The 26070-nt window shown below is 34.8% G+C and overlaps 2 protein-coding genes and 1 long non-coding RNA gene across 10 annotated transcripts in view; 2 read left to right on the top strand and 1 right to left on the bottom strand.

Annotated features, from left to right (window-relative positions):
• Positions 1 to 16470, top strand: part of LOC100647695 (circadian locomoter output cycles protein kaput) — a 93246-nt gene extending 76776 nt beyond the window's left edge. For 3 of the 4 annotated variants that reach the window (XM_048407075.1, XM_020863935.2, XM_003396621.4), the window contains 12 exons: positions 913 to 1079; positions 1211 to 1284; positions 1368 to 1466; positions 7004 to 7352; positions 8724 to 8984; positions 9098 to 9248; positions 9339 to 9450; positions 9574 to 10954; positions 11230 to 11280; positions 11367 to 11410; positions 11485 to 11637; positions 11728 to 16470. In XM_048407075.1, coding sequence (XP_048263032.1) covers positions 913 to 1079; positions 1211 to 1284; positions 1368 to 1466; positions 7004 to 7352; positions 8724 to 8984; positions 9098 to 9248; positions 9339 to 9450; positions 9574 to 10954; positions 11230 to 11280; positions 11367 to 11410; positions 11485 to 11637; positions 11728 to 11814 — 2929 coding nt within the window. In that variant the 3' untranslated portion in view covers positions 11815 to 16470. Of the gene's footprint in view, positions 1 to 912; positions 1080 to 1210; positions 1285 to 1367; positions 1467 to 7003; positions 7353 to 8723; positions 8985 to 9097; positions 9249 to 9338; positions 9451 to 9573; positions 10999 to 11229; positions 11281 to 11366; positions 11411 to 11484; positions 11638 to 11727 lie in introns of those variants that run through there. The other variant, XR_007224550.1, reaches the window with a different exon arrangement.
• On the bottom strand, positions 14597 to 26043 carry LOC100647809 (JNK-interacting protein 1). 5 transcript variants are annotated; one of them, XM_020863936.2, is made up of 8 exons: positions 25825 to 26043; positions 23316 to 23540; positions 22010 to 22251; positions 21081 to 21356; positions 20739 to 20891; positions 20248 to 20528; positions 19972 to 20150; positions 14597 to 19531 (listed from the first exon to the last, which is right to left on the bottom strand). In XM_020863936.2, the coding sequence occupies exons 1-8, from the start codon at positions 25905 to 25907 to the stop codon at positions 19459 to 19461; spliced, it is 1512 nt and encodes a 503-aa protein (XP_020719595.1). In that variant the 5' UTR covers positions 25908 to 26043; the 3' UTR covers positions 14597 to 19458. The 5 variants fall into 5 exon arrangements, with proteins under 5 accessions (XP_020719595.1, XP_012165723.1, XP_012165722.1 ...); XM_012310333.3 differs by having other exon boundaries at positions 22010 to 22230; XM_012310332.3 differs by having other exon boundaries at positions 23328 to 23540.
• Positions 22251 to 24293, top strand: LOC110119450. The gene is made up of 2 exons (XR_007224554.1): positions 22251 to 22700; positions 23289 to 24293. It is a non-coding gene; the product is annotated as an uncharacterized LOC110119450 (long non-coding RNA).
• Positions 26044 to 26070: the final 27 nt, after the last annotated feature.

The raw sequence follows: 26070 nt of genomic DNA, 5'->3' as shown, positions 1-26070 counted from the left end.
GCACTTTCATTGCCCCTATTCTTGCGACAATGTGTAATTTCGCGAACGTTTCTTTTGCAGATCGGCTGAGCTAATACTAAGAGTACTTTCACGCCATAAGTGAAATCGTATTCTGATATATCTCGATAGATCCTGAACTTGCACCGTGTATCCTTTCTCGTTACTTTCCCTCTCTTTAACCGGTTGATTTTAACGGAATTTCTCAATGATCGTAGAGTTAAAAATGAACAGAGATATTGGATTTGGATATCAGTCGTTTTCGAGTCGATTTCAATCGTTCGACATGTAAATGCGATGTAGTTGTTAATAAAAAGCGAAGCGACGCGTAAAAAGGTAAAAAAATTTCTAAATAAAAATTAAATTCTCGTGTTCCTTGATCTTAACGGAGTTAAACAAGAACAAGAATAAGCGAATAAATTTTCTAAATATAGATGCCATCCCCAAGAGCGAGCAGCGAGCGTTTTTCAAGAAAGCGATCGATAATTATTTTCAGATAGAATGATTCGATAAAATTTTAAATTAAACTTACATGTTTCGAGAAGTCTAAGTTCTAATACGTACTTCTTCGCCACGTTAGAAAAATGCCATTTCATACAAAACTGAGAAGATAATTCCACTTCATTTGACTAGTACGAAAGAACGAGGAAAAAACGGAAAACATGGTATGTATTAGATCGATTAATTCGATTGATGAAGAATTAAGATTGCCTCGCTGTGTTTTAAGACAGAATTCATCTACAAAGAAAGAAGAGAGCAGAGATTTAAGGAATATCACGATGTAATCCCTTAATCCGTTGTCTTTTTATAAATCGTACAAGTGAATCGTCTCTAATTTTCGCATAACCGCTGGGATTAAAAGTTTCTAAAGATAGACAGAGATTAAAACGAAGCTCTTTCTCGTTTCTGTTACAGCAATCCAAGAGCGTCACGGAACATGGCAGAGAAACAAAGACGCGACAATCTTAATACGAATATCTCTGCGATGGCAACGCTTGTACCTACCGTCGCCGAGAGTCCAAGGAAAATGGACAAGATATCCATCCTGAGGTTGGCAGCAGCCTTCCTCAGAATGCGATACAGTAAGTCGATGTAGTAATGTAGCAAGAATAGATTGAAATACGAATGTGTTTATTCGTATTCTCCGAACATATAAACGCTAATAATTTCTCATCTAATCGATTCATACGTATTGATTTGCGTACGTTTTCAGCGGTCGGTCGTGGTACACTTGACTTCCTCCCTCGAGAGCTTGGCGAGCTGGACCTGGAAAAATATATCGTCGATGTGAGTACTCGTAAATCGATCCAGTCCTGTTATCGTTACACACGTTTTGAACACGTTAAAATCGTTTTTGTTAACCGTAACAGAACTTGATCGAAAGCGGGGGGTTCTTCATAGTCATCACGACAACCGGGAAGATAGTTTACGTCAGCCGGCAGGTTCAGGAACACCTTGGCCATACCCAGGTAAATCTTCTTTTACTCACGTTCCTGCTATTTTATAATCGAACATATCCAGACGATTGGATCTGGAAATGTAATCGTTCGTTGAGTGACATTCGATCATAGATTCAATCGCTATTAAATAAAATAAATAAAATTTGGACGAAATAAAAAATTAAATCCGTAAGTAAATGTTATAACGTGATTCTAAAATCTAGCGAGATCGTAATGCTGACTATATGGAATTCTAAATTCGATCGATCGTCGAATTTAAGCGACGTTAGTTCAAGTGTATTTACGAGAGAAGATCCTCGAACCGTGAATTCGAAAACTTTTGAAATTTTGGGAATATGTAGAGAATATATAGGTACGTAGTACTCAATCTTCTTCTTTACTGTTCAAATTGGATTCGTTATAATATTCATGAATTTTCTACCGAATGATAGTCCTATTCAAAAGAAGTATCTTTCGCTAGAAAATCCTTTTCCTGTCCCTTATTGTTGGCGAGTTATAACGCAAGATCGGAAAGTAAGTTCTTCAGAGGTGGATTTCACCCCCTTAAAGTAAAGTTAGGTAGCAAAAAAGATTGCATAATACATACCTCTATATCCTCTAAGTATCTCCAAAATTTCATAATCTTTTGACTTGCGGCTCGAGTATCTTCGCTCTTTAGATGGAGTAAAAATTATGTGCGTTCGAATAAACCTGGTTTCAACTCCAATAAATGTCAAGGTTGTACAACGACATATAACAGTTCTAACAAAATCGTGAAATTTTCTATATTCTGAATAAATTTCTTTGTCCTATGTTTTAAGATCGAGGTTTTTAAAATAAGAATTAAATAGAAGAATACAATGGATCCTTCGTCTATGACTTTATACCTGTTCTTCATCTTGCCTCTATCTTTTTTAGCCTTGCCGGTACCATAACGCTGTTTCTCACGAAAAGTTTCCTCCCTCTAAAGTCCCTAGATAATCTGTTCATCGTTCTCTCTAAAACTTTCCTTCTCCTCGCTATCCTCTCAAACTTCATTCCCGGCTCTCATCGCACGCTATCCACCCTTAAAACCACACTCAGCCCATTCACAAACACACATATACACCGACACGCAACTTCTTATCCCGTAACGAAACAAACGCGAACCTACACGATTTAAGTCACATTCGTTCACATAGGTTCACATTTTACTTTATCCGGCAACCCTATCTGCCGAATATGTCTCTTCTTATAAATTCAGAAATGAGAATCCCAAACTCTTGAAATGTCATTAGGCGGGAGTCTATGCCACAAAGATTTTTACATTATTACGCAACATATTTTATACAAACGTGAAATAATATTTGATATTTACACGTTTCGTGCTTTCATTTAAACATTTTTTAATGTAAAAGCGTGTTCCTTATATATAGTTCGTAACGTTAGAATCTAGAGCATGATTCAACATAAATTAACGAGATATTAACATCGTCGTTTGAAAAAGAAACAATTTGTATATTTAAAAAAAAGGTAGATTTTTCTATTTTCGTTAACCCATTGAGGAAAATTTGTTAAGAAGTTGGAGAAGCAGCTTTTTTACAACTAAATGGGTCGAGTTAGCCTTTCGGTGACTTAATAATACAAAAGCATTTACTACCTTACGAAACTTCCCTTTGTACGACTGCGGTTCTCTGCGATGCATTAATAAAAGGCACCGAACCAATTGCAGTTACGGTGAAACGTAGCTCGTGCCAAGGGTCCGGAATTATCGATCAAATGAGCATAACCAGGCCGCCATGGTAACTGAAGTGCACCCGCAGTACCTTTTCAACGCGTTATGTCCTTCTGAAAATTCTATATAAACGGACGATTTCACCTGTCAGAAATCACTGTACACATGGATTAACGAGTTTTTCACATTTAATCTTCTACCGGTATGTCGTTGATCAATTCTGACGAATATAATATATGTACATATTTTCTTCCTAAGTTCCTCATCTTACTATCAGAGACTTCTCATCAGCTACCTTTGATATTCTCCCAATACAAGACCGGTCAAACGTTGCTGATTATTTACTTATTGCATATTTATTAAGAATCTGAGTAGCGCCACAACAGGGTTACCAATGATTAATAAAATCATTCTTAACATTATTTAATCTCAACGTAATCTCCGAATTTTTACCTCTAATTTTAGCTTTAATTTTACCTACCTAAAAGAAGAAATTCTTGACATCTTAGATCACGATAATCAGACTATAAATGATGTAAATGATTTCATAGGAAGGCATCGTCAAGCAATATTAGATACGTGATATTTCAATTTTAAAACGAACGATTAAAAGCATAAAAAAAGAATTGCTATACTTTTTTATACGAACATAAGGAACAACTAATCAGTGTTATTTTTAACTATGCGAATGCTATAACGAGGCTGCAGCATGTAGCGAATGGCGTGTTTGCGTAACGAAGAGAAACATCGATGAAAACGAAACATTATCTGCTACTTTGGTCTATTCGTTATACCGGTTTGTCCCGTGTTCCTGTATTTTCGGCCTTTTTTCCTTTCTTTCTTTCTTTTCTTTCTCTTTTTTTTTTTATCCTTCTTAATCATTCATTCGTCATTCTTATGGGAAGTAACCAGTTAGCTACGCGATTCGTGCTCGCTTTTCAATCGAATTGTTTACTGCACGTGTTCGGATCCGGATTATTTCGAACAAAATCCGCCGGATTTAGATGAATACAAATACCGTGGCGTGTATGATTTCAAAAGACAAAAAATAAAAAAAATGAAAGAGGAATTAAAACGAAATGGGAAAAAATGTTGTCATGTGGAATATTTCGCCGTATAACAGAAAAGAAAGAAATCGTCGCATGCAACGACAAGGAGGAAGGAAGCGAAAGAAGGGAAGAATTGCATTGTAGGAGAGAAGTTTTACGTGGCACGTGTTCCATGCTTTCCTCCGACATAGGAGGTTGAAACAGTAAAAAAATTGCTCGATCTGAACGGCAAGCGCAGTTAGTTATTTTACAAAAAAATCACTCGGAGGTCGATAAGCTTTTTTTTTTCCTTTTTTCTTCTCGTAACAACTCGATAGCCTGTCGATGGACATTTCGTTCCTATTTCAAAGCGACGTTTCGAACAGAAAAAGAGAAAAAAAAAGAGGGAACAAGAAACATAGTAATAAGATACATCAGAGATTTCCCAATATTTTTGCTACGATTTTTTCATAAAATAGAGGAAACGTTATTTAAACTTTATAATTCGCTGGACGCTAATTGTCGTGCATTTTTTGATGATGAATCTTCTTTGGCAAAATAGTAATTTCTTTACATTTGTTTCTGCCTTTTCGTTTTATTTGTATCGTTAAACGTTCTTGAAGCTAATGTTGCACAACTTACTTGTTGACTTCGCTTCGTTATTAACTTCATGACCGGTGTCCTCTAAGTGAAGGAATATGGAGCAATAACGAATAAAGTTTCCTCTGGAACTTTACATTATGGTATCCCGATAATTACGAAAACTGCGATTGAGAATATTTTTAATATGGAACATCTCGGTTTCCAATCTCATCTGTTCTATCTTCGATGTACAATCGCATCGTTAAGAGGTAGACGCATTCGCTACGTACGTTTCGAACGATACGAATTTATATTTGCATACGATTGTACAATGTGTATAAATTAAAATGAATTTTACTACATTGATGATATAATCCTAATTATCATTAAAAGAAAATAGTCCAAGATTTTTTCGAGTTATACACTTAACGACGATAAGAACAAGCCCGACAGTAACTTAAGTATGGAAAAATGCACAGGCTATATACTTAAGTTAAGTAACAAAAACATACAGAATTTCCAAAGCAGAGAGCTAGTTACGGCGTGAAAGAAACCACGGTTTTTTAGGTTCCGTCTCATTAATCTCGCTCGTAAGAATATAAATTTACATAAACGTCTGTAACGCTACGCGTTGCATACAAAACCGATCTTTGTACATTTTTTGAAAAAGGCGATATAGAAATAGATCTTGAGCGAAAATTATCCGTACGAGCACACAGCGCAGTAATAAAAATCCAATCAGCGGTGAACGTGGTAGACTCAGCTCGGACGACTCGTCCCTTTTATCAAGCGTCTTCGTGCTTCATAGCCGTCCGAGCATACTACAAATGCCAAAGGGAGAAGCTGCAACAAGTAGCACCAGGCGAAAGAAAGCAAAAAGCAAGCCACCATGGACGACGAAGCTTTTGCAGCTTCGACGAGGAAGCAAACGACGAAGACCAAACTCTGAACAGAGTCTAGCACCGTGAAAGGCAAAAAGTTCCTGTTCTATCGATCCACGTGGTTCTGTAATAGAGGAACCTTCACGGCGTTCCAGATTCGAGCATAATGATAATTCGACGCTCGAGCGTAACGAACCTGGTGTTCGGCCGAGTTCCGACTTCGAAAGCGTAAGGATACCAGAAGATGGTTGAAAGAAAGAAGAGGACTAGAGCCAAAGGTGAAGAATGAAGGGAGATGGAAGAGGCAGAGACACGAGAGACCAAGAGGAAAGAAGAAAACGAGAAAGAAGAGGATCGAGAGAGAAAGGAAGAAAGATGGTGGAGGTGGGGCGAAGAGTTGTTTGCGCGGGATCCTCCAGGTTTTTGAAGAAGATAGTCACAATCAGCCGGTATTGTTCTCAAGGAGAAACTCCCCGCGGTGAAAACGAGCCCCGTCGCCGACGTGGTGCACCGCGTTTGCCACGATTAAATCGCAACTCCGCCATCGAGATGCAGGAGGAGACCGAGCAGGAACGCGTGGACGTGTAGCCAGTTTCAACGAAAGCGTTCGTGGAATTCGACGGAATCGGGATTCGAGCGGAGAAAAGCTACAAAAGTTCCAATAATAGCGATTGGAGTTGGATCTGAAGCAAGTCGATTGGTTTCGTTTGATCGTAGGTGATCTCAAGTTTGATAGATAGATTTGAGCTAGGTATAGTCACTTGAGTACAAGGTATTTCATTTTTATTTCTATTCTATATTTCAGACGATATTCTATCGATATTCTATTGGCGGTCAAAATACAGTGTTAAATACGGAATAGAAAGTAAAATCTTGAATTAAGTAATTCCTGCAGACAGTGCAAGTAACCCGAGGTCCGATAATTTTTAAAGGAAAGTCGTTTGTTCTGAAGTGATAAAAATACACAACATTTGCAAAGTATACGATGTAATAATTGCGAAGGAAGAAGGTGTACAAAGAACTTGAATTTTCTAGAATTTCAGCTTTCAAACAATCAGAGCAATGTACTCTCGTTTACGTAAAACCAAGCGACGAGATGAATAAAGAATACTCGTGCGATCAATTTTTTCAACTAACTTTTCCCACAGTTTGTTTATTTTATTAAATAGTTTTAGTTCAGAAAATGAAATCAAGCAAATAATTCTGCTTAATTGTAATTATTACATAACTCAAGATGTTCCATACTCCTAATCCTTCTGTATCAATCTGTATCAAAGTATTAAACATTGATGTCTCTATAAAATTACAAGAGAAAGGGATCAATCGATGAACACTTTAAAAAATATACATATGGTATTGCAGGCGGATCTTTTAGGACATTCGCTGTACACCTTCATCCATCCCAAGGATCACGAGGAGTTAACGAAAAACCTCACCCCAGATGAGATGCAGGGATTGGTGTCTTCGTCTACGCCGCATATCACCGATGGGGTGAACGATAATTCCAATTCGTCGGAAGATTCGACAACACCGAAGAACGATAGGAAACAATTCAGAGAGCAGAGACGTGGCTTTGAACTTAGAATGCTGCATCATACTGCATCGAGGCGCGAGCACACGCGATACGAATGGTTCGAGATCTCAGGAATGCTCAGGCTGGCGGATGCTTGCAAAAATTCCGATTCGAACCCCAATCGAACGAAACATCGAGGTAAAGACGTGTACCGAAGCTCATTGAGATATCGTAACAGTATTCATAATCGTTAAAATCGAGGCTTATGGGTGTAAGTTGTGTTCTTTTGGCGAAAATGTCTCGATATTTTGCAAACATCGTGACTAATTTCATAGGATGTCGAACAAGACAGTGACATTAATGTACTCTGCCATTCATAAATCGCGAGTCACTTTGCACGTTCAAGATAGATGTATGTGAAAACGTTGTAATCACAAAACGTAGTGAGTACTTAGCATAATTTAGTTCTCTTTATAGTACGCGTGTTTGTTAAGAGAGATTTTACACTGATCCGTTTCACTATGCTTTATTTTTTACATTAGCAGATGTTTCATCACTTACGGATAGGATACTTATGGTGATTTGCTATTAATAATTAATTGCACATAACAGACGAGACAAGATGTTTGAATGGCCATTTTTCAATATTTACGACTAAATGTCGACCCTTAATAACAAGCTTGTATATTACCTAAAATATTAAACTTAAAATCTTCTTCCAGAAGACACGACTTATACACCTGAAAATATAATTCTTATACTTTTATACTACTATGAAAGTTTCGAATCCCGGGCATAACAGTATTATTCAGTTTTAGTCTACGCTATATAACAATAATGTAATTTTTGTCATTACAATTTATTCATATTCTATTCGATAAATTGTACCCATTCGTACACGAAACAAATGGTCCATGGATCTTGATCGATTCAAGACAGAGACGTGTAGAATTTCTTCCAATTCGGATTCAATGGGACGATGTTCTACTTTTATCACGACATGTCGGGACCGGACGTTGGTTTTGAAACGGGTATCGCAAATATTTATCCTAGCCATGTATTTAAATTTAGACCGTCGCCTTCGTCGGCAAAAGGTGTAGGCGTAGAGTCGCAGATCCGTTCAACTGTGTAGATTCTCTGCTTTTAATCTCGTGAATTTACAGATTAGAACACGCATAAATACATGCAGATGCGTCTTATATTTGAATACTATTCGTTGCTTTCCAATTGTTACCTCACGTTTTTCAATGATACCATACGAACAGAATTATATGGAAATCTCGAAGAAAACATCTATTGCGCATTTTAGCGAAAGTTGAATTAACAGCAAAGTATGAGACTTTGTCGATCGTTTTAATAAACACAAGTAGCAGATACTTTCAGTCAGAAGGCGATGTAATGTTGACCAGAAGAAACGCATTAGACTTTTGAAACTAGCGGAGCAGTGTAGCTTAGAAAACACTTGTTTCCAAAATGTATTAAATCGCGCTTTAGTCGCTGGACTATTCGATTCCATGCAATTTGTATTAAACGGAAGATACCGCTAAGGATTCTAATCTTCTTTTACAGAAATCACATCAACCAGCAACGATATCGTTTTCGTGGGTGTAGCGAGATTGTTAATGAGGCGTCCCATTACCAAAATATCGATCATAGACGCGAATAAGGACGAGTATATCACTCGACATTTGGTAGACGGCCGGATCATTTACTGCGATCACAGGATATCGGTAGTGGCTGGTTACTTATCAGAGGAGGTGTCGGGTATGAGCGCCTTCGGTTTCATGCACATGGACGATCGTATCTGGGCGATGGTTGCGCTTCGTCAAAGTGAGTAGAAAAGCTTGCACTTTTTGCAGTCCTGCATTTTTCTTCTCATTCTCTTCAGTAATTATTTTACGTTTCGTTGTAATTGTACGAATAATTGATATAATAATTTATAGTGTACGATCGCGCGGAGACTTGCGGATCATCCTGCTACAGACTAACTTCGAAAACGGGCGAGTCCATTTATTTACGCACCCATGGATATCTAGAAGTTGATAAGGATTCACAAATCGCAGTGTCTTTCGTATGCATAAACACACTAGTATCGTAAGTATCGCGGTATATCTCTGGGATGACGCGAATTTTTCTTTTCTTAAATTTGTTACAAACAAATTTATGGTATGGCTATTACGATAGGGAGGAAGAAGGTATCAAGCTAATGAATCAAATGAAGAAGAGATTTTCTGCTACGATTTCTGAGACTATGAGAGCAATGATTCAGAATGGCGACGATGCATCGATCGACTTGGTAATTTACTTTATAAATTTATGCGTAATAAATGGTATAAGGTTTTAAGACAGAAATGGAAGAATATCATTGAATTAAAATAATTATTAGAACATTATTAGAAATATTTAATTATACTTGCAGGGCTCAGATTCGCAACATTCGAGAAGTAGTGTGGAGGATCCCTCGCAACTAGAGGATGCAATTACGTATCTAGTTAGCGATTTATCGTCGCCTCTTCCGGAGGATCGCCTCACAGCATCGCTTATGCCAAACGAACAATACGTAAAGGCTGCGATGATTTCGCAACATTTACCGCCAGCTGCTGCTCAAGCTCGGAAACTGGGCATTAAAAAGATTAATCATTATTTGATGGTACAAGGCAAAGGAAATCGGAATCAAAAACAAGAGTCAAAAGCAAATAATAATAAACACGATTCCAAAGAGAGGCAAGACAAATCAAAGCCACCTGAAGAAAAAATAACGCTACGTGAAGTAACAAAACAGCACAATCTTCATGATAATTCACAAGACAACCAGAGTTCACCACAAATGAACAGCATAATCACAACAAAAGAGTCGACTGTAGAAACATATATAAGTACCCAACGAGAGTCTGGAATGTCTCATCTTGAGGCCTCTCAGAATGTGAATATTTTGAGTCCTACTGCAGCTGTCAAAGTCTCTACAAATGTTTCAAATTCGCATAATCTATGTAAAATTAAAGTTGAACGTAACATAGATACATCGACCGTGGATTCATACATAAGTGCTCAACAAGATTCTGGGATATCTCATTTCGAGGTCTCTCAGAATGTGGATATTTTGAGTCCTACTGCAGCTATCAAGAACCCCAAAAATGTTTCAAGTTCGCATAATCTATGTAAAATTAAAGTTGAACGTAACATAGATACACCGACCGTGGATTCATACATAAGTGCTCAACAAGATTCTGGGATATCTCATTTCGAGGTCTCTCAGAATGTGGATATTTTGAGTCCTACTGCAGCTATCAAGAACCCCAAAAATGTTTCAAGTTCGCATAATCTATGTAAAATTAAAGTTGAACATAACATAGATGCTTATACGCATCAACAGAAACCTGTGATGGATTATGTTGAAAATAATGTCGATAACAATATTACATCTGACTCGAAGAATCTTCCACTGAAGAGGATATATAGCGACGAAGATACTAATACAAGTTGCAGTAAAAAAAGACACAGTAACGTCCCTTACGCGTCATCTGACTCAAGTGACGATCAACAGAACGTTTCATGCAAGTCTTTTATTGACCAGGAATTTTCAGAACTTTCATCGGATTTCAATCAGTACAACAATATAAACCCTCAGTCGATAAATGTTGCGGAATCTCCGAATTCAATTTTAAACGACGTCGTTGTCGATTATCAACAGGTGGATTCTAGCGTACCGTTTATATCCCCACATTTGGATGACGAATTTAACCGCCTTCAGGATCTGAAGGACGATCCGTTGCTGAATCCAGGCCTGGGCACAAATCCAGGTACCGAACTGAGTAAAGTAACGCTGCATTCATCTACAAACAAAGTAAACAAACAAATTATGTATATTGCAAACAGTGGGTGATACTTTTTTCCATTTATATTTCAATCGTATTTTGTTCAAAATATGAAAAGCTTTCTGATAAAATTCTATAATTTTAAAATGTCAAAAATATGTACACTTAAATGTCCAAATCTTTCTCTTATATCTATCTCTTTTGTGGTTTTTTTTGTTTACGTTGGGTTTCAATAAATGATAATTTAAAATCTTTTCCAGATATTATAATGAAAATAATTGATGATTTAAGATATGTACCGATTCTTGAAAGTAAGTATATATATACTTATTTGTTATACAATATAAATACGTATCCAGGTGAATTTTTCAAATTAATTTATTTTTTAATATTTCAGATCCCTTCAATGAAACGCAAGTACAACAACTACCTGATAACAATGTAAGTGTAGATTGTTAAAAATGTTTGATACAGTATTACAGAATATATATCGATTACTATTAATTTTATAATAGATTATCAATAAAGAGATAAAAAGGAAACATCTTCAACTTATGAATAGCATAGCATTACAAGAATCAGAGCTCAATAATATTGAAAGAGACCTGAAAAATCCAGTTTTACGAGCAAAAAGGGAAAGTTTAACACCACAAATGGGGTCCATACAGGTATGGATAAAAGAACAATTTCTAATTATAATCTTCTTAATGCATTTTATTTTTAAAAAATTAAACGCAATTTTTTATTTTAAATTTTAGGCAGAACATAATAAGCAGAAACAAATTCTTGAAACACTACAACAAGATCATATGCAAATAAACATAAAACACAATATTGGTGTATAAAAATTTTTGGGAATGCCTACAACACAGTTTCAAAAGTACTTCTAAACTTAACAAATTGTTCCTTTAAGAAGGAAAGTGTTATTTCATCAAATTCATAATAATTAAAAGATAAGTATACTGAGAAGAAGTATACAATTGGTAATGATGTGCGTGTTGTTGCACATCTATCACACTGAATATTCCAATGAAGTTTACAATAACTTATTCGTCTATCAATGACACAACGATAAAGTGAAAGAATATGTAATAACAATCCAACAATATAGCGAGGTCGATTTACGTTCTACGATTTAAGAAGAGATAATAATATTTATTATCAGAGACATCTAGTGAAAATAAAGTGTCAGTTGAAAGAATATTTCAGTTCAATATTTTGTTTTCAAATTGAACTAAGAAGAAAAAGCATTGCAAGTAGGAAACAGACGAACTAATTAAAATACTTTACGTCGTGTGTATGCAGAATTTTTAAAACGCATTACACATCGCCTAATGTTTGGCGTAAATATGAACAATTTATGTATTGTAAGTGGTGAGCGTGTTTGACATTTTTAACGGTCCAGTGTTGCGCAGTTTTCAAATTTTATCATAGCGAACTTGTGTATAGTGTAAAACCAATTTTGGATGAACATACCATTTCTTTAGCCTTCAGGACCGTTTGTGCTCACCCGTTGTTCTCGATTGAGAACGAAAACTATTTCTACGTCGAATAGACTAGAATATGTATATGTATGAATGGATTTCACCAATTCTGTTTAAATTGTAATAATTATCGAAATTCGATTTAATCCATACTAATAAAAGCAAGATGGTAGTACAAAATTTCTGTTTTGAACGAAAAAAACTATATCTTTAAAAAAGAATATATTATAAAAGGAATATTAGATACATAATTGTATGTAACTTTTATTATTGTTACTTGAAAATAGTAACAATCACATATTGATTATAAACGTTTCGACTCTTACCGATTTCTTTTTTTCCTAAAACAATTTCTAAAATTGTGTGGATTGATTATTATTTCTCTATTCATGTATATACTACTTGTGACATACATATGCACTTTTAAGCATTTGACGCATTAACTCGTTATTTTTACAAATTTTTTGAGAGAGTTCAATTCCATTGTATATATACGTAAATCAATGTTATATTTCGTGTTTGCAATCGTCATTTATGACGAATTTTTAGATTTTATTGGTCTCATTATCCATCCATAAGTAGCATAATCAGGCAAATGAACTTGCCATTGAATGTAAAAAGAATGTTAAAATATATAGAATGGGATTGTGCACAGGAAAAATTATACATTATGGACATATTCAATACATATGAATAATATGTATATCATTTTAGTCCCATTTTCCTATGTACAAGTATCAATAAGGCTGATAGATTGTAAATAAGAATTCCGAATATTTCATTGATCGTACTACCGATTAAGGAAATACGTTTCCTTTTAGGCCGTTTTCTTCTGTTCTTTGTGTATTGTTCATCATTCATTCATGTTGTATATCTATTTACAGTTCATGTGCTATTTCTTAAATACACTAAAAAGTTTTTCATGCTCCTACCTACTGATACGAGTTATGATATCAGTAGGATTTAGAGTCGTAATTTACAAATAATCTTCTAATGTTCATGCAATCATCACCCCTTTTTGAACGTAAATTCGTATTTTGAAATATGACGACAAAGCATTGTACGCATGATATTTTTTAAAGTAACAATATTCGTGTAGACTCAAATCAGAGAATACAATTTATATTATTTTATGTGCTTGATAACTTAGCAAAAGTTAATATAGATTATCTATTTATCCTGATTATCTTTGAACGATGCTTTGTACAAATAAGAATTATGAAATTACGAGAAAAGGGTAATTATCTGCGTATAATTATCTACGTATATGTGTATACACCATGTTCATTGTAAAAAAAAATTATCGTTAACTCGTTTTTATGTCATTGACATCGATGTCAAGCGTATTGAGGTAGATTGTCGTTCTATTTTCGTTTTCTTTAACTAGCGTTATGATATATAAATGTATAATATATTAAGAAAAGTATAATATATTAAGATGTAAACTATGCTCATTTTTATGGTTAAGAGAATTCGACTATTCTTACCTCATGATCGCCTGACGTTGATAAGAATCTAAACTTTTTTACATACTATCATACTGTTAGTAAAGATATAAATGATCCCGCGTGTAATCATTATATTATGGGGTGTTTAGTTAAGTGAATGGCAAACTTTCCAATTTGTCATTATCATCATAGTACAAATAGCAAATTTAAAGTGTCTATGTTTAGTGTCACTCTTGATCCCTTTAATTTATCAAGCAAATTGTTCATATGTTTTATGATTCTTGGTGATGCATTTCGTGCTTAGCCACCCTGCTCATGTTTTGTATGTCTAAAAAAGTATGCATAGAAATGATATTTCTACAATTAATTGTTATTGAACCAATTACAAATTGGTTAACTTATGTAGTATCTATTATATCTTGTTAATTAAAAATATTATAATACATATAAGTGACTTTTATGTGTTTCTTGAAGCCTCGTAATAAGATAACAATATGTAATTCGTATTTATATGAACATTTATTAATGGCAGTGAAAGAATATGTAATAGTCATTTGGTATGAAAGAAAATTACAAACCTGCCTCATCAAATAGAAATCAAAATCTTTGCTCGATCAGAAAATATGTTACAAAATGAACAAAACGTGACATAAACAGATGGCACTACAGGATTCGCTATATATTTAATCTTATAATACTGTAAATACTACCTTTATTATATTTTATACTCTGCTGTTTGCACATTAGTGATTTTTACAATTTCTTTCTGTAAGATAACATAGCACAATTCAACACGATTGTGTTATACATCCTTCTTGTACATTTCTATACATATATCTTTACAAGTAAAATGACAATTTTCGAATTATTGTATGGTCGAAATACAATATTGATTTGCATCCTGTGCAAGCAATGTCAAAAACTTTTATGTAAAGCGATCGTCTCTCCGTAATCTTGTTTGTAAAAATGGAAACGAAGAAGAAGAGAGATAGAGAGAGGGAGAGAAAGAAGGAGAAAAGGAGAAAGAAAGGAGAAAAAAGAAAGTTAAACTTTATGATGACAGTATTACGCTTCTGCGTAAGGTAACCGCATAGTAATATATTAATCATTACTTTTTAGAAATACTGAGAACTAATAATTTAAATTAAAATCTCCATCATGCAATATGTGAGTCGTTTTCTATTGTCAGATTATATATATATATATATAATATAATAATATATATATATATATTCTTTTTTTTTTCAAGCTTGCACAGTTGTACTTTCACACGAAAATTGGAAGTATTAGTTCCTACTCTTTTTCCCATTTCACTATGTAATGAAATAAAAACGACACATATATTTGCATTCGTATTGTGTGTACAGAATTAATTACCGACCAAGCTAATCATTGTACAGGCTAATTTAGCTTTTAACTTCGGTGCTCTCGAGAACTTATCGAACACTGTGTAAATTTCGCCGTAGTTATTAGGATACCTGCGAATGTGATTCGCTTTTTATGAGCTTCTTTGAAGAGAAATGCGCCTCCAAATTATACTGCACTTTGCACATTAAATGAAAGCATAATAAAAGTTATATAACTGTTTAATTACAGTTATCGTATATCTTTATTAAGTACTTTCACATTCATATATGTATATGACCTCAATACTTTTATATTAATTTTATATCCATGTTTTTATGTATATATATTTATACTCAATTCGAATATGTTAACATTGGTGAATGATAATCAAAGCAAGGTGTTGAGAATTATAAGAAACTTGTAATATTGGAGGTGTATAGCTCTTCGTAGATTGCCAAAGAATGATAGAAAATATAACTGAATTCCGTTTCTCTGTTTTTTCAAATTGAGAGAAAGAATTGATATTACTGTGCACGATGAGGAGATTCATGCAGAAATTTATAAAAATGTTTACAGTCGCGTTGTTCAGTGCAGCATAGATATTGAAACGAAGGAATATAAAGACAAGAGTTTACCATGTATGCAAACATTAATTTCGAGGGACTCGTTTTCCACTGTTTAATGAAACAAAATTAAAACAAAAAAGATGTTAAACGTGATTAAATTAAATTTTTGTCTTTTTGTTTACATGATTAGCATTAAAAATTGATCTTAAGATTGTATATCCAGTAGATCGCATTCTTGCAGTAATCATTTCCTAATTTCTGTTTCCAAATAAATTAAATATGATTAAATGATAATACAAAAACAAAACACATATATAGAGAAGCATAAATAATGAGATGAAAAAAAGATAAATTCTTAGTATATTCAATACGGAAATATTATAACGATTGAAATATGTACACATATAACTTGTGTCAAGACTGAATTATCAAGACTTGTAGGAAGCATAACATTTTTGTAAATAATACTGCCTGGAAAAAATATATGTAGAAATTATATGAAAAAATTGCAAGCATTGCAATCTTCGTTCAAATATGTATTTTAATCCTAATGTCCTGTCTATTTCATAGAATCAATATGCGTTCCTGAATATATTTAATTGTTTCAATAAAAACAAAACAGAAAGTACAGTAAGATAATAAAATATTTAAAATGATGAGTTTATATTTATTACATAACAGGATCTTAAAATAACTGCAAGACTGGCCGCCCTGCAAAATATTACAGACAGACATTATCACATTAAACACTGTCAACATAACTGACAGTATTTCTTCATGTTCTTGCTGGACTGTGATTATTTTCCTGCTACTTTATAACACATTATTTGTCCCCATAGAATTCTGCTATTCTTAAACATTCTGTTGTTCTCCTGTTTCTTTTTTCTTTGCTTTTTTCTTCTGAGCATTCATCTAACTAAGAAATAAATAAAGAGTTCTGCTAAGTATATAGGATTCATTTAGATCATGACTGTCGGAAAAGAACAATTTGGCCAGCGCTTCCAATGTAGGTATGTACGTACTTATATTACACGAACGAACAAAGCGTGTATGTTCTTTTCGAGCAAATAACTTGGTAAACAAGGCATTTTGTCCATTTACCTCTCATGAGATAAAAAAAGAAAGAAAAAGTCACGATCGATAACGAAGATTCATTCCTCTGTTTATCTATTGAAAAGTTGCAACTATACCTTAATTTATGATTTTTTATCGAGCGAAGGTTCCAATCGAATCCCCAATCGAATATCTCGACGACGAAAACATCGAAAAACTTCAAATCGAAAGATAGAACAATAAATATAGGTTTCACTTTCCATAAACGATCAACGGTAACATTTCCTTTTCTTCCTTTTGTCACAAGTAAATCTACGTTTCTTTTTAATCAAGTTTTAAAGGTAACGGACATAAATGTAGTCAAAGTATGGTTTTTTGCATCACGCACCTTTTTATTCTAACTTGACGATGCAGTTCATGAAAAAATTCAAGAGTAAGTAATAATGAGTTATACACACGCGGATGATATTAATTTGTACCTGTATGAGAAAATAATCGTAAAGGCACGATACTCGAGGCGATCTCAATCAAAGGCACGTATATTTGATAGACGATGGTGCAGACAAGAGTCTCTTAGTAATGAGTAAGCACTGCAGTTTGTCTCTCAATTTTTATTCAACATACTGTGTGTAACTGAGTTGTTCAATACGTGTACAGCGTGGATCAAATCCCAAGCACGTAATCATCTAAACTAAATGATACCTATAACGAGACTGATTCATTTTTAACATATACAGAAAAAAAAGAAACTCAAAGAGCAATATTAGTAATTGTATTAGTTGCTACATATAAAATGTCGTTTTTTTTTTCAAATAAAATTTTAACAATATGTAATTTCTTCAAAATACCACATATTTAATCCAAGTAATTTCCACATGATTCATTATCTATTATTTATTATTTTAGGTTCATGAGAATTATCAGTTCTAAAATTCAAAAGGTCTTGAAGCTGTTACAATTTCTTTCAAGATGGAATAGGGAATATCTTTGTCCTTCTCCAAATGCTAAATACATATATGTATACAGTAGCTTTCATGGTATATAAGAAAATTATACGAATATTATAATTATTCGTGACGGCCAATAATAAGGTTGTAATGTTTTAAATATGTAAATCGTCTTAACGTTACATATACTTGATTTATAATAAATTTCCTCTTCTTATTTGTAGTTGATAATTGGCAATAAGACAAAATTTAATGGGTTATCCCATCAACGACATTTCATATGCACCAATCTAAGAGTATTTTCGTTGACAAAAGCGATACGTCGAAGGATGTCGAAGAATTTTCGAATTACGAGACTTATCATGAGACTCACGATCGAACATTATAATAAATATGGTACAAATTAATAATCGCGACCGTTTTATATATACCTTTCATTCTTATTCATTGTTTATATTTATAGATCGACCTTTTATCGTTCGGTGCGTGCGATTTGATTCGTACTGCATGAAAGTTCGCGAAACGCTGTAACGCAGTACAATCGATAATAATAATCAAGATTCAGGGAGGCCAATGTGCGTTTCAATCGTCGTTTTGCGATTCGAATCATCCGAAGGTCGCGGAATCGAATAAGATCGTAAAACGTTAAAGCCTTATCGTTTACAACGCAATCTATAATTAACGATTCTTTCAGAAAGAAAGATAGAAAAATAGACGTGTCTCTAAATACGATACGATAATAATATCTCTTGGCGCGTTTGGAGATCGTTTCCTTTTCTTTTTTGAAGAAAACGATATTCTTTCGTTGCCACGATTTAAACGTAATTCGGAGCAAATTCGAAAGGTTTATACGGTTGAAAGCAATGAATCGGTCGTTCTACACGCGCACGACAAAAGAAATTCAAACTGAAATTTTGTTCGCTACCATTTTTTTTATTCTGAAATAAAATGTTGGAACGATCCACACTATTGTCGGTTTTGTCTCGTTCTATGTGTCGCTATACGGATATTTTGGTCGAAGGATCGAAAGGTTAACGATTAATTCTTATCTGGTAAGTAATTAGTGTACGTTATTCAAATATTAAAGATTTTTCACTCGGAGTTTAAGTCGCCGCATCCCATCGTAGTAACAAAAAGTAATGAAAGCGAGGAAAAATGATTTCGCGACTAATGAAATTGCCTCACAGGAACTATGGATTGATTCGTGCATAAATGGAAAGTGATGAAGGCAGGATTGATGGATGAGATAATGGAAAGCGGTCGAGATCTGTAGAATTGATAAATTAAGAAATATATAAATAATAGATTAAATTTAATAATTAATAAAAAAACAAGAAATATAAATAATAAATTGAATATGTGGAAACAATAGACGGCATTGAATAATCGGTCCCGACGTGACGCTTCCCGAAATTGCTCGATACATACAGATATATGTACATACATATAGTTCTACATACAAGTAAGTACTTATGTGTACATGTATATGCATATATGTATATGTACATAAATTGGGTGTTTGATTCGCGTCTATCATTTTTCTTTTATAATATCTACAACTAAGGGCAGTATGTACAAGGGACAAAGGAATGTGAGATTTATCTTTTCCTCCGTAGCCGCTATACGACAGGCCAGCAGTACAATCTATTCGATATAGATATCCTCTATCGGGAAAGCAGTCTCGATGAACTTCGTGTAGAACCGATGGAAAGCACGCCTACGAAAGAAAACATAATATACTTACATATCAGTAACCTTTTTAACAATCGTAGGTAGTTTGAAACGAACGTTGGTTTATACGGTGGCTTATAATGTTCAATGAAGAGGAAAATTTTAATTACATAACGTTACGGCTGATAAAGAAAAATTTGTTTTAATTCAGTCGTGAAATTAACCCCTTGCCCTTTAATTACAAGAATTATTTAGTTGGTTCATGACTAAACAGTAACTATTTATTGCTATAATACAACTTTTATTTAACATTCTCGGTCTAAAGAATTGAAACTGAAGATAGAGTTCTGAACATAATCTATGTTTATTGAATCAAGAAAGGAATTCTCACGAGTACGATTTTATGTTGTGAGTAAAGGGGTTAAATAAAATTACGAATTATAATAAAAACAAATTGATAATAAGAAAGTACAGGGAAATGCATACCCGACGGCTTCGGCAACGGGCCTCGTAGATTCTTGACCGATGAAAACGTGGCAAGCGAACCTTTGCAAGGTAGGATGCTTCGTGATGAAGCCGAGGTAGCGATGATCGCGAGGATGAAACGCGCAAAATGAAACATTCTTAAGCGAGTAGAAATAATCGTGACAGGGTCCTTGATTCTTCTGAAAAAAACACAGCGTACCATTTGTTAAAAAAAAAGGAAAGAATAGATACAATGGAGAAGGAAATTTAAGAAGAACTTTTAAATCTTGAATATACCCGTGGTTTACTTCTATCGACCATTCGAAGACCCTGATCGGACACTTCCAAGATACAGCTTTGTGAAACGGGAGATTCTTGCGAGTTTCCGACAATTCTTCGAACTGCTTGACAAACGACACCAGTGCCTTTATGCGCCAATGTCTCCACAGATCCCAAATAACCAAGAAGGTATCTTTCCCTCTTCACCTTCGGCGCCGAGGGATCAAAGTCACTGTAATCCATGTCGACCGCGTAAGCCGAGGGGAAGATACCTTGGCGACCTGTTCTCAGATTCACACCTTCAATACGAACACAAACATATAAACATATATCAATCATTACTAACAAGTTCATTGTCATTGATGTTCTTTAACTTGAATTTCAAGTTGTTCAACATTATGTTATAAGAAGAGTTTCCTTGATCTTATTTAGGAATAATTAAAATTTTGTATGATTGATCAAGATAAAGAACGGGTTGGTCAAACCTAAGAGTCAAAGAAAATTCGAACCTTCACACCATAGATCATCAGCCTCTTTCTGAACGTAAATAGGATCACCGATTTCGAGGTCGATCTCATCATGATGTCTTGGTACGAATTTGTGCAATCCTCGATGCGTCGCCTCCAACAGCTCTAATTGAGTAAAAGGCACACCACCGCTTCCTTCGAAGCAATACGGAAACAAATATAACGGAAATTATAATGTAAAATTGTATTGAAAGTTGCAATGAACAATGGCATTCCATCGTATGAGAAACAAATAGAAACTTTTAGCACGAAACACACGACCAAGTAAAACTAAGTAAAATATTTATATATAATTTACGAGAATGATATCGAGGAAAAAATCACCTGGTGTACTACTCGGCGAAACAGAGTCAGTGTTCTGCAACGTGTTACAGGGAATCGGCGACACACTTTTCGGTCCATTTTCCGGCGAATGAGCAGTGGAATGACCACTGTCAGTAGCCATTCGCTCGCTGTCAGGTGAACTATCCTCATGACGAAGCCTCGAGTGACATTTTCGTAAGACTAAATGCGGCCGGCTAGAACTCGAACCAGTTGCTGCATTCAATTCGTCTGCCAGAGACGATGACGACTGCATAGACGTCTGACCGATAGGCAGAGCTAAAAAAAAGCAAATATTTTACAAAACAAATAAATTTATTCAAGTAATTCGAATAATTAATAAATGGCTACCTTCTTCCCGAATGAGCAGGTACTTCAAATCATGTAAATTTAACATGTTTAATTTTCACGTATAAACAATGATAGACTACACGTAATGCGTTCGACGCATATTAGAACAAATGTGATCACAGGTCAATAAGTCTCAGTTATATGTATCTTCAACAAGTGACGTGACGTAAGTTAGATGTCATTATGGATTTTCTTTGGTTGCGGTCGTCGATTCTGCGGTTGAATGCATGGTATCGTCAAGATCAGTGAATCAAAACAGGTGATGAGAAACGCATAAGATAAGGCTGATTCGCAATGGATCGTGTTACACATTGACGGTCACGTTGTCAAGGTATCATAGCGTAACAACCTTTTCCTCACTGACCTTCTATAGTATAAAATATCTTTTTGATTCACAAAGAAACGGAATAAAAATCATGAACAAAGCTGAATTGTCTCTGATAAACTATTATGACTACTACAGTTCTATAATACGTAATTTAAGAAGGATTTAATAGTTACTAGGTGATATTATATCTAAAGGGTTAAACATATGTATATGTATATATGTATATCGATATTTACAGTTTTAAGTTTCTTACATTTCTTCGTTTTAGGAATTTCCGGTAATCTCCGACGTCTGCGCTCGGTGCTACCACTTCCAGGACGATTCGAGGGTACATGTTCAGGTGTGGGCCAGGAACTCAGACTGGAACAGGAATCCCCGACGTCGCTGACTACGCTATCTCTACCACCGTTACCGGTTCCGGCAGTGCTACCTCCACCAGGGCCTGGTCCACCGACGCCTGCCGATCGACCCCTGCTGCTCAGTCCACCGAACAAGCTAATGTCACCCAAGGGTAGTCGTGTAGTGAGCTAAGCTACCTTTCACCATGCCATTTAAAGTGTGTAGATTTTACTTTCTTTTTCTCTCTAATTGGGTTTCCACAATAGTGAGTGCCACTAATAAATTCCCATCACGATTGAGAACGGATAACAAAATTTGTTTCTTTACACAAAAGCACCACACACTCGTATCCTTGCATACTTGTATCTTTTCTGTTTAATCAATCAGCGAATGGTGATTCGTTTTTCCTTTTTATTGTAATAAATTTCATTTCATTTGTCGATCTATATCACACGCAATTTCAGATCCTATCGCGTTTAGTGCCTAATGTTATGTAATCTGTTCTCAATGCTTTAACGACAGGGGGAGATCATTTCTTCAGGAGATGCAAGAGGATACACAGATGACACTGGAACGCACTGCACGAGTCACTATCCTAGTCATAAGTAAATCGACGTGCAAATTTGCCTTTACCATAGTAGCATTTCTAAAATTAAAAGAATATCGACAGCTTTTTTTCTTGGAAAGAATAACGAGTGCTTAAAAATAATTGTAACCTTGTACATCTATAAAGATTTAATTGGAAATGTTTAAATTAATAGAGGAACAAAAACTTCTTGCATGCAGAAGTTACAAGAAGTTGCATTCAAAGAGGAAACATAGATGCACGACTAAATTTGAATTTGAATTTAAACAGGCAATCTAAATTGTTTAATATCAACGACACGTAATTCATTGAACATGACATATAGTTGGAAATAATTAGAGGCTTGCCTATTCATTTCGAAAATTATAACTAACATTCAATCTATTCTTTGAGCTAATTTCTTCGAGCAAGGAGTCCTCTGATTATCTCGAACAAAATTCAAGACGAGTTAGTTAAAATTGCCACTTTGATTTACACTTATATCAATATCATTATAATTTTTAGAGGAAAATTCTGACAAACAAAAATTGCACGATCTCTCGATAATTTTTTCAATTCCAAAGTCTTGAATTAGAAATATTGATCTATGGAATTTATATGTTCGCAGGCCAAAAGAGAAGTAGTGTGCACTTACGATGTTACCAACCTAAAGTCGCTATCAGCGACGATGGAACAGTTGTGATCGAGATCTTCGCTATCATCACCGGAAGTGTGTCCGCTCTGATTCTCGTGCCGATGAATGACCACCACTTCCTCGTCCTCGGAATCGCCTGCGACTCCATCGCAAGATCTCTCAACCTCTGGGTCGCTATCCTGCGACGAGGTCGGTGAATCGTCTATCATCACATCGTGAACGAGCCTGTTTTCAGTAATAGTTCGCAGTATTAATTATTGAAATTGATCATTTAAAATATGAAACTTTTAAGGGCAAAGATCAAATGTTACTAATGTTCTTACCAAACACCAGCAATGATCATTATATTAAATTCTTGATTAATTTTAGAGGCAAAGAGTGAGACACGAAGAAGTTTTAAGCGTGAAACTAAGAAATTGAAAAAGCAGGAGAATGATATTAACAGAATGAGAATGTAATGATAACAGGAGCTGTATCTGGAAAGTCTATGTTTGTATGTACCAATCGACTATACAACTGTTAGTGAATTTTATATCATGTAGATGAATGATATATTCTTTAATTTTTCTACTAAATAATTAAATGTTTTGTAATATAAAAATGACGTTCATGTTATACAACGGATAATATGAAAGGTATATCTTCGTTTCTAGGGAATAGGTAAGATCTTTTATGTCATATTCAACGAATATCAGAATTAATTGAAATTTCTTAACAAAAATAATATGTCGTGTTTTAATACATCTTTTGTTAAAGTATTATCTATTTAAAAAGCAAGTGAATCAAAGTTGACAGATTGGAACTCCCAGGAAACGTCTCGCGACTAAGAAACACTCGGATACCATTGACCAACAGGTAAACGACGTGTTATTTTAATCTTGTGGTTTACGATATATGTATACGTATCTTCTATAAACTTCAATATTCATATCGCTCAACAGTTATATGAAAAATTATATTTTATTTTTCTGAAAAATATAACGGTGTTTTATAAATATAATTATTTATTATTATCGAAAACGGAGAGATGGTCAGTCGTTTTAAATCCGATTCTATTTACGAACCTCGAAACTTATAATCAATTCGTCGCTGTAAAGAAATGGGGACGACAGATTAGATAATTAACGATAAAAACTGAGGCGTGACTGGTCCATTAATAGCGCGTGCTTGTTTTGTACAAAAGGCAAGTAATCATGACTGACAGCTAAAGTGGAAATCGTTTCACGTATACGATAGACTCCAATTGATTTTATTTCATTCTATCTTGCCATTGCCTCGAGTATCGTTGACCGTAAATAAATAAAATTTTTACGCACACTTTGCATTTTCAAACCACGGTTAATCACTTGCGAAAATACCATTTGATTTATAGATTTGACTTATTAGTAGCAATAAAGGAGATACTTCATTTTTATATTTTCGTGTTTAAGATCTCTACATTAATTCGTTATTTTTTATGATTAAAATAGACAAAATAAAAGGATGTTATTTATACACTTGTAAAAGTAAGAAGGAAAACTCTTATAATAGTAAATGAAAGATGACATATAACGTTAAAAGCGGTAAAGTAATATTTGATTTAATCATAATATCAGTTGAATAAAATATTAAATTTGTAGCTTTTCTTATGGAAAACGACAACATTTGGCAAGTGTCGTATATATACTGCATTCTTCTGCGCTGAATTTATTTCACAGACAGGGAACAGCATCGACCGCACCTCCACAGTGTATCTTTTTGATGCACTTATACCTTACCCCTTTAATCTGTTCCCGAATGTGCGATTCATCGGGTCGAAACCTACTCCCTAAGCAATATAATCCTAACGCAACTCGAGTCGAAATGCATTGAATTAATCATCAGTTACAGAAACAAGCTACAAAAACACAATGATGCTTTTCCGTAATAATTAAAATCTTGCAATGACAAAACTATGTCAGACTAGATTAATAAAAAGACCACAAGTATTTTTACGAGAAAGTAATCATACTACTACAAGTTAAATTAAAAGGGTTGCTTTTCTTCCCATTGTAATCACATACAACTAATTCCCAATTCCACAATTGCTACAATAGATATGCTATGTCATAGACGTTCATTTACACCGAACGTTGCCAATTAATTTCATCCCGTCTCTGCTATTTTTACAACTCCTTACAGCTCGACCCTAAAAAACACGATCACCTACTATACTGTCAGAAGCCTTGTCACAGTGTCGATAGCGCAACCCCTATTTAAGGAGGTATACTTTTACGTCAAAGATCGTCCTAATTCAGTCATCGTAGCAAAAACCAACATGTTAAAAAATCTACCTTTCTAATAAAACAAGAAAAAAGGAAGAACAAGTAAATTATACACTCTACAAATAAAATGTCCCATCGACGTGTCACCGATGTACGTTTCACGCCATCCTTTCTAACGATTCGCCTTCAAACGTCAGAGACATCGCACGTTGTACAGGAATATATTCGCAAAGACAAAACAGGAGAATGGAACGCCATGTACTCACGTGTAATTAGAAAGTGGTGCCTTGAGATGCTGCGGAAGCCTCTCGAAATAGTGTCGAAATTCCTCAAATTCGGTATCGGCCATTCTGCAACAGCCAGCGGAAAACAGACGGCGTGGGGTCGGTCCTGAAGGCGGCCGTGACGGCCTGATGGAGAGCTGCTCGGCGACCCCCGGAAAACCGTTAGGGCCAAGATGTCGCTGACGTTGGGGACGACGTCGCTCGAGCACCACCGCTTCGACGCTACTC

Source organism: Bombus terrestris, chromosome 7 (assembly GCF_910591885.1).
Source record: "Bombus terrestris chromosome 7, iyBomTerr1.2, whole genome shotgun sequence".
Lineage (NCBI taxonomy): Eukaryota > Metazoa > Arthropoda > Insecta > Hymenoptera > Apidae > Bombus > Bombus terrestris.
This window is presented reverse-complemented; position numbering and strand designations above follow the sequence as displayed.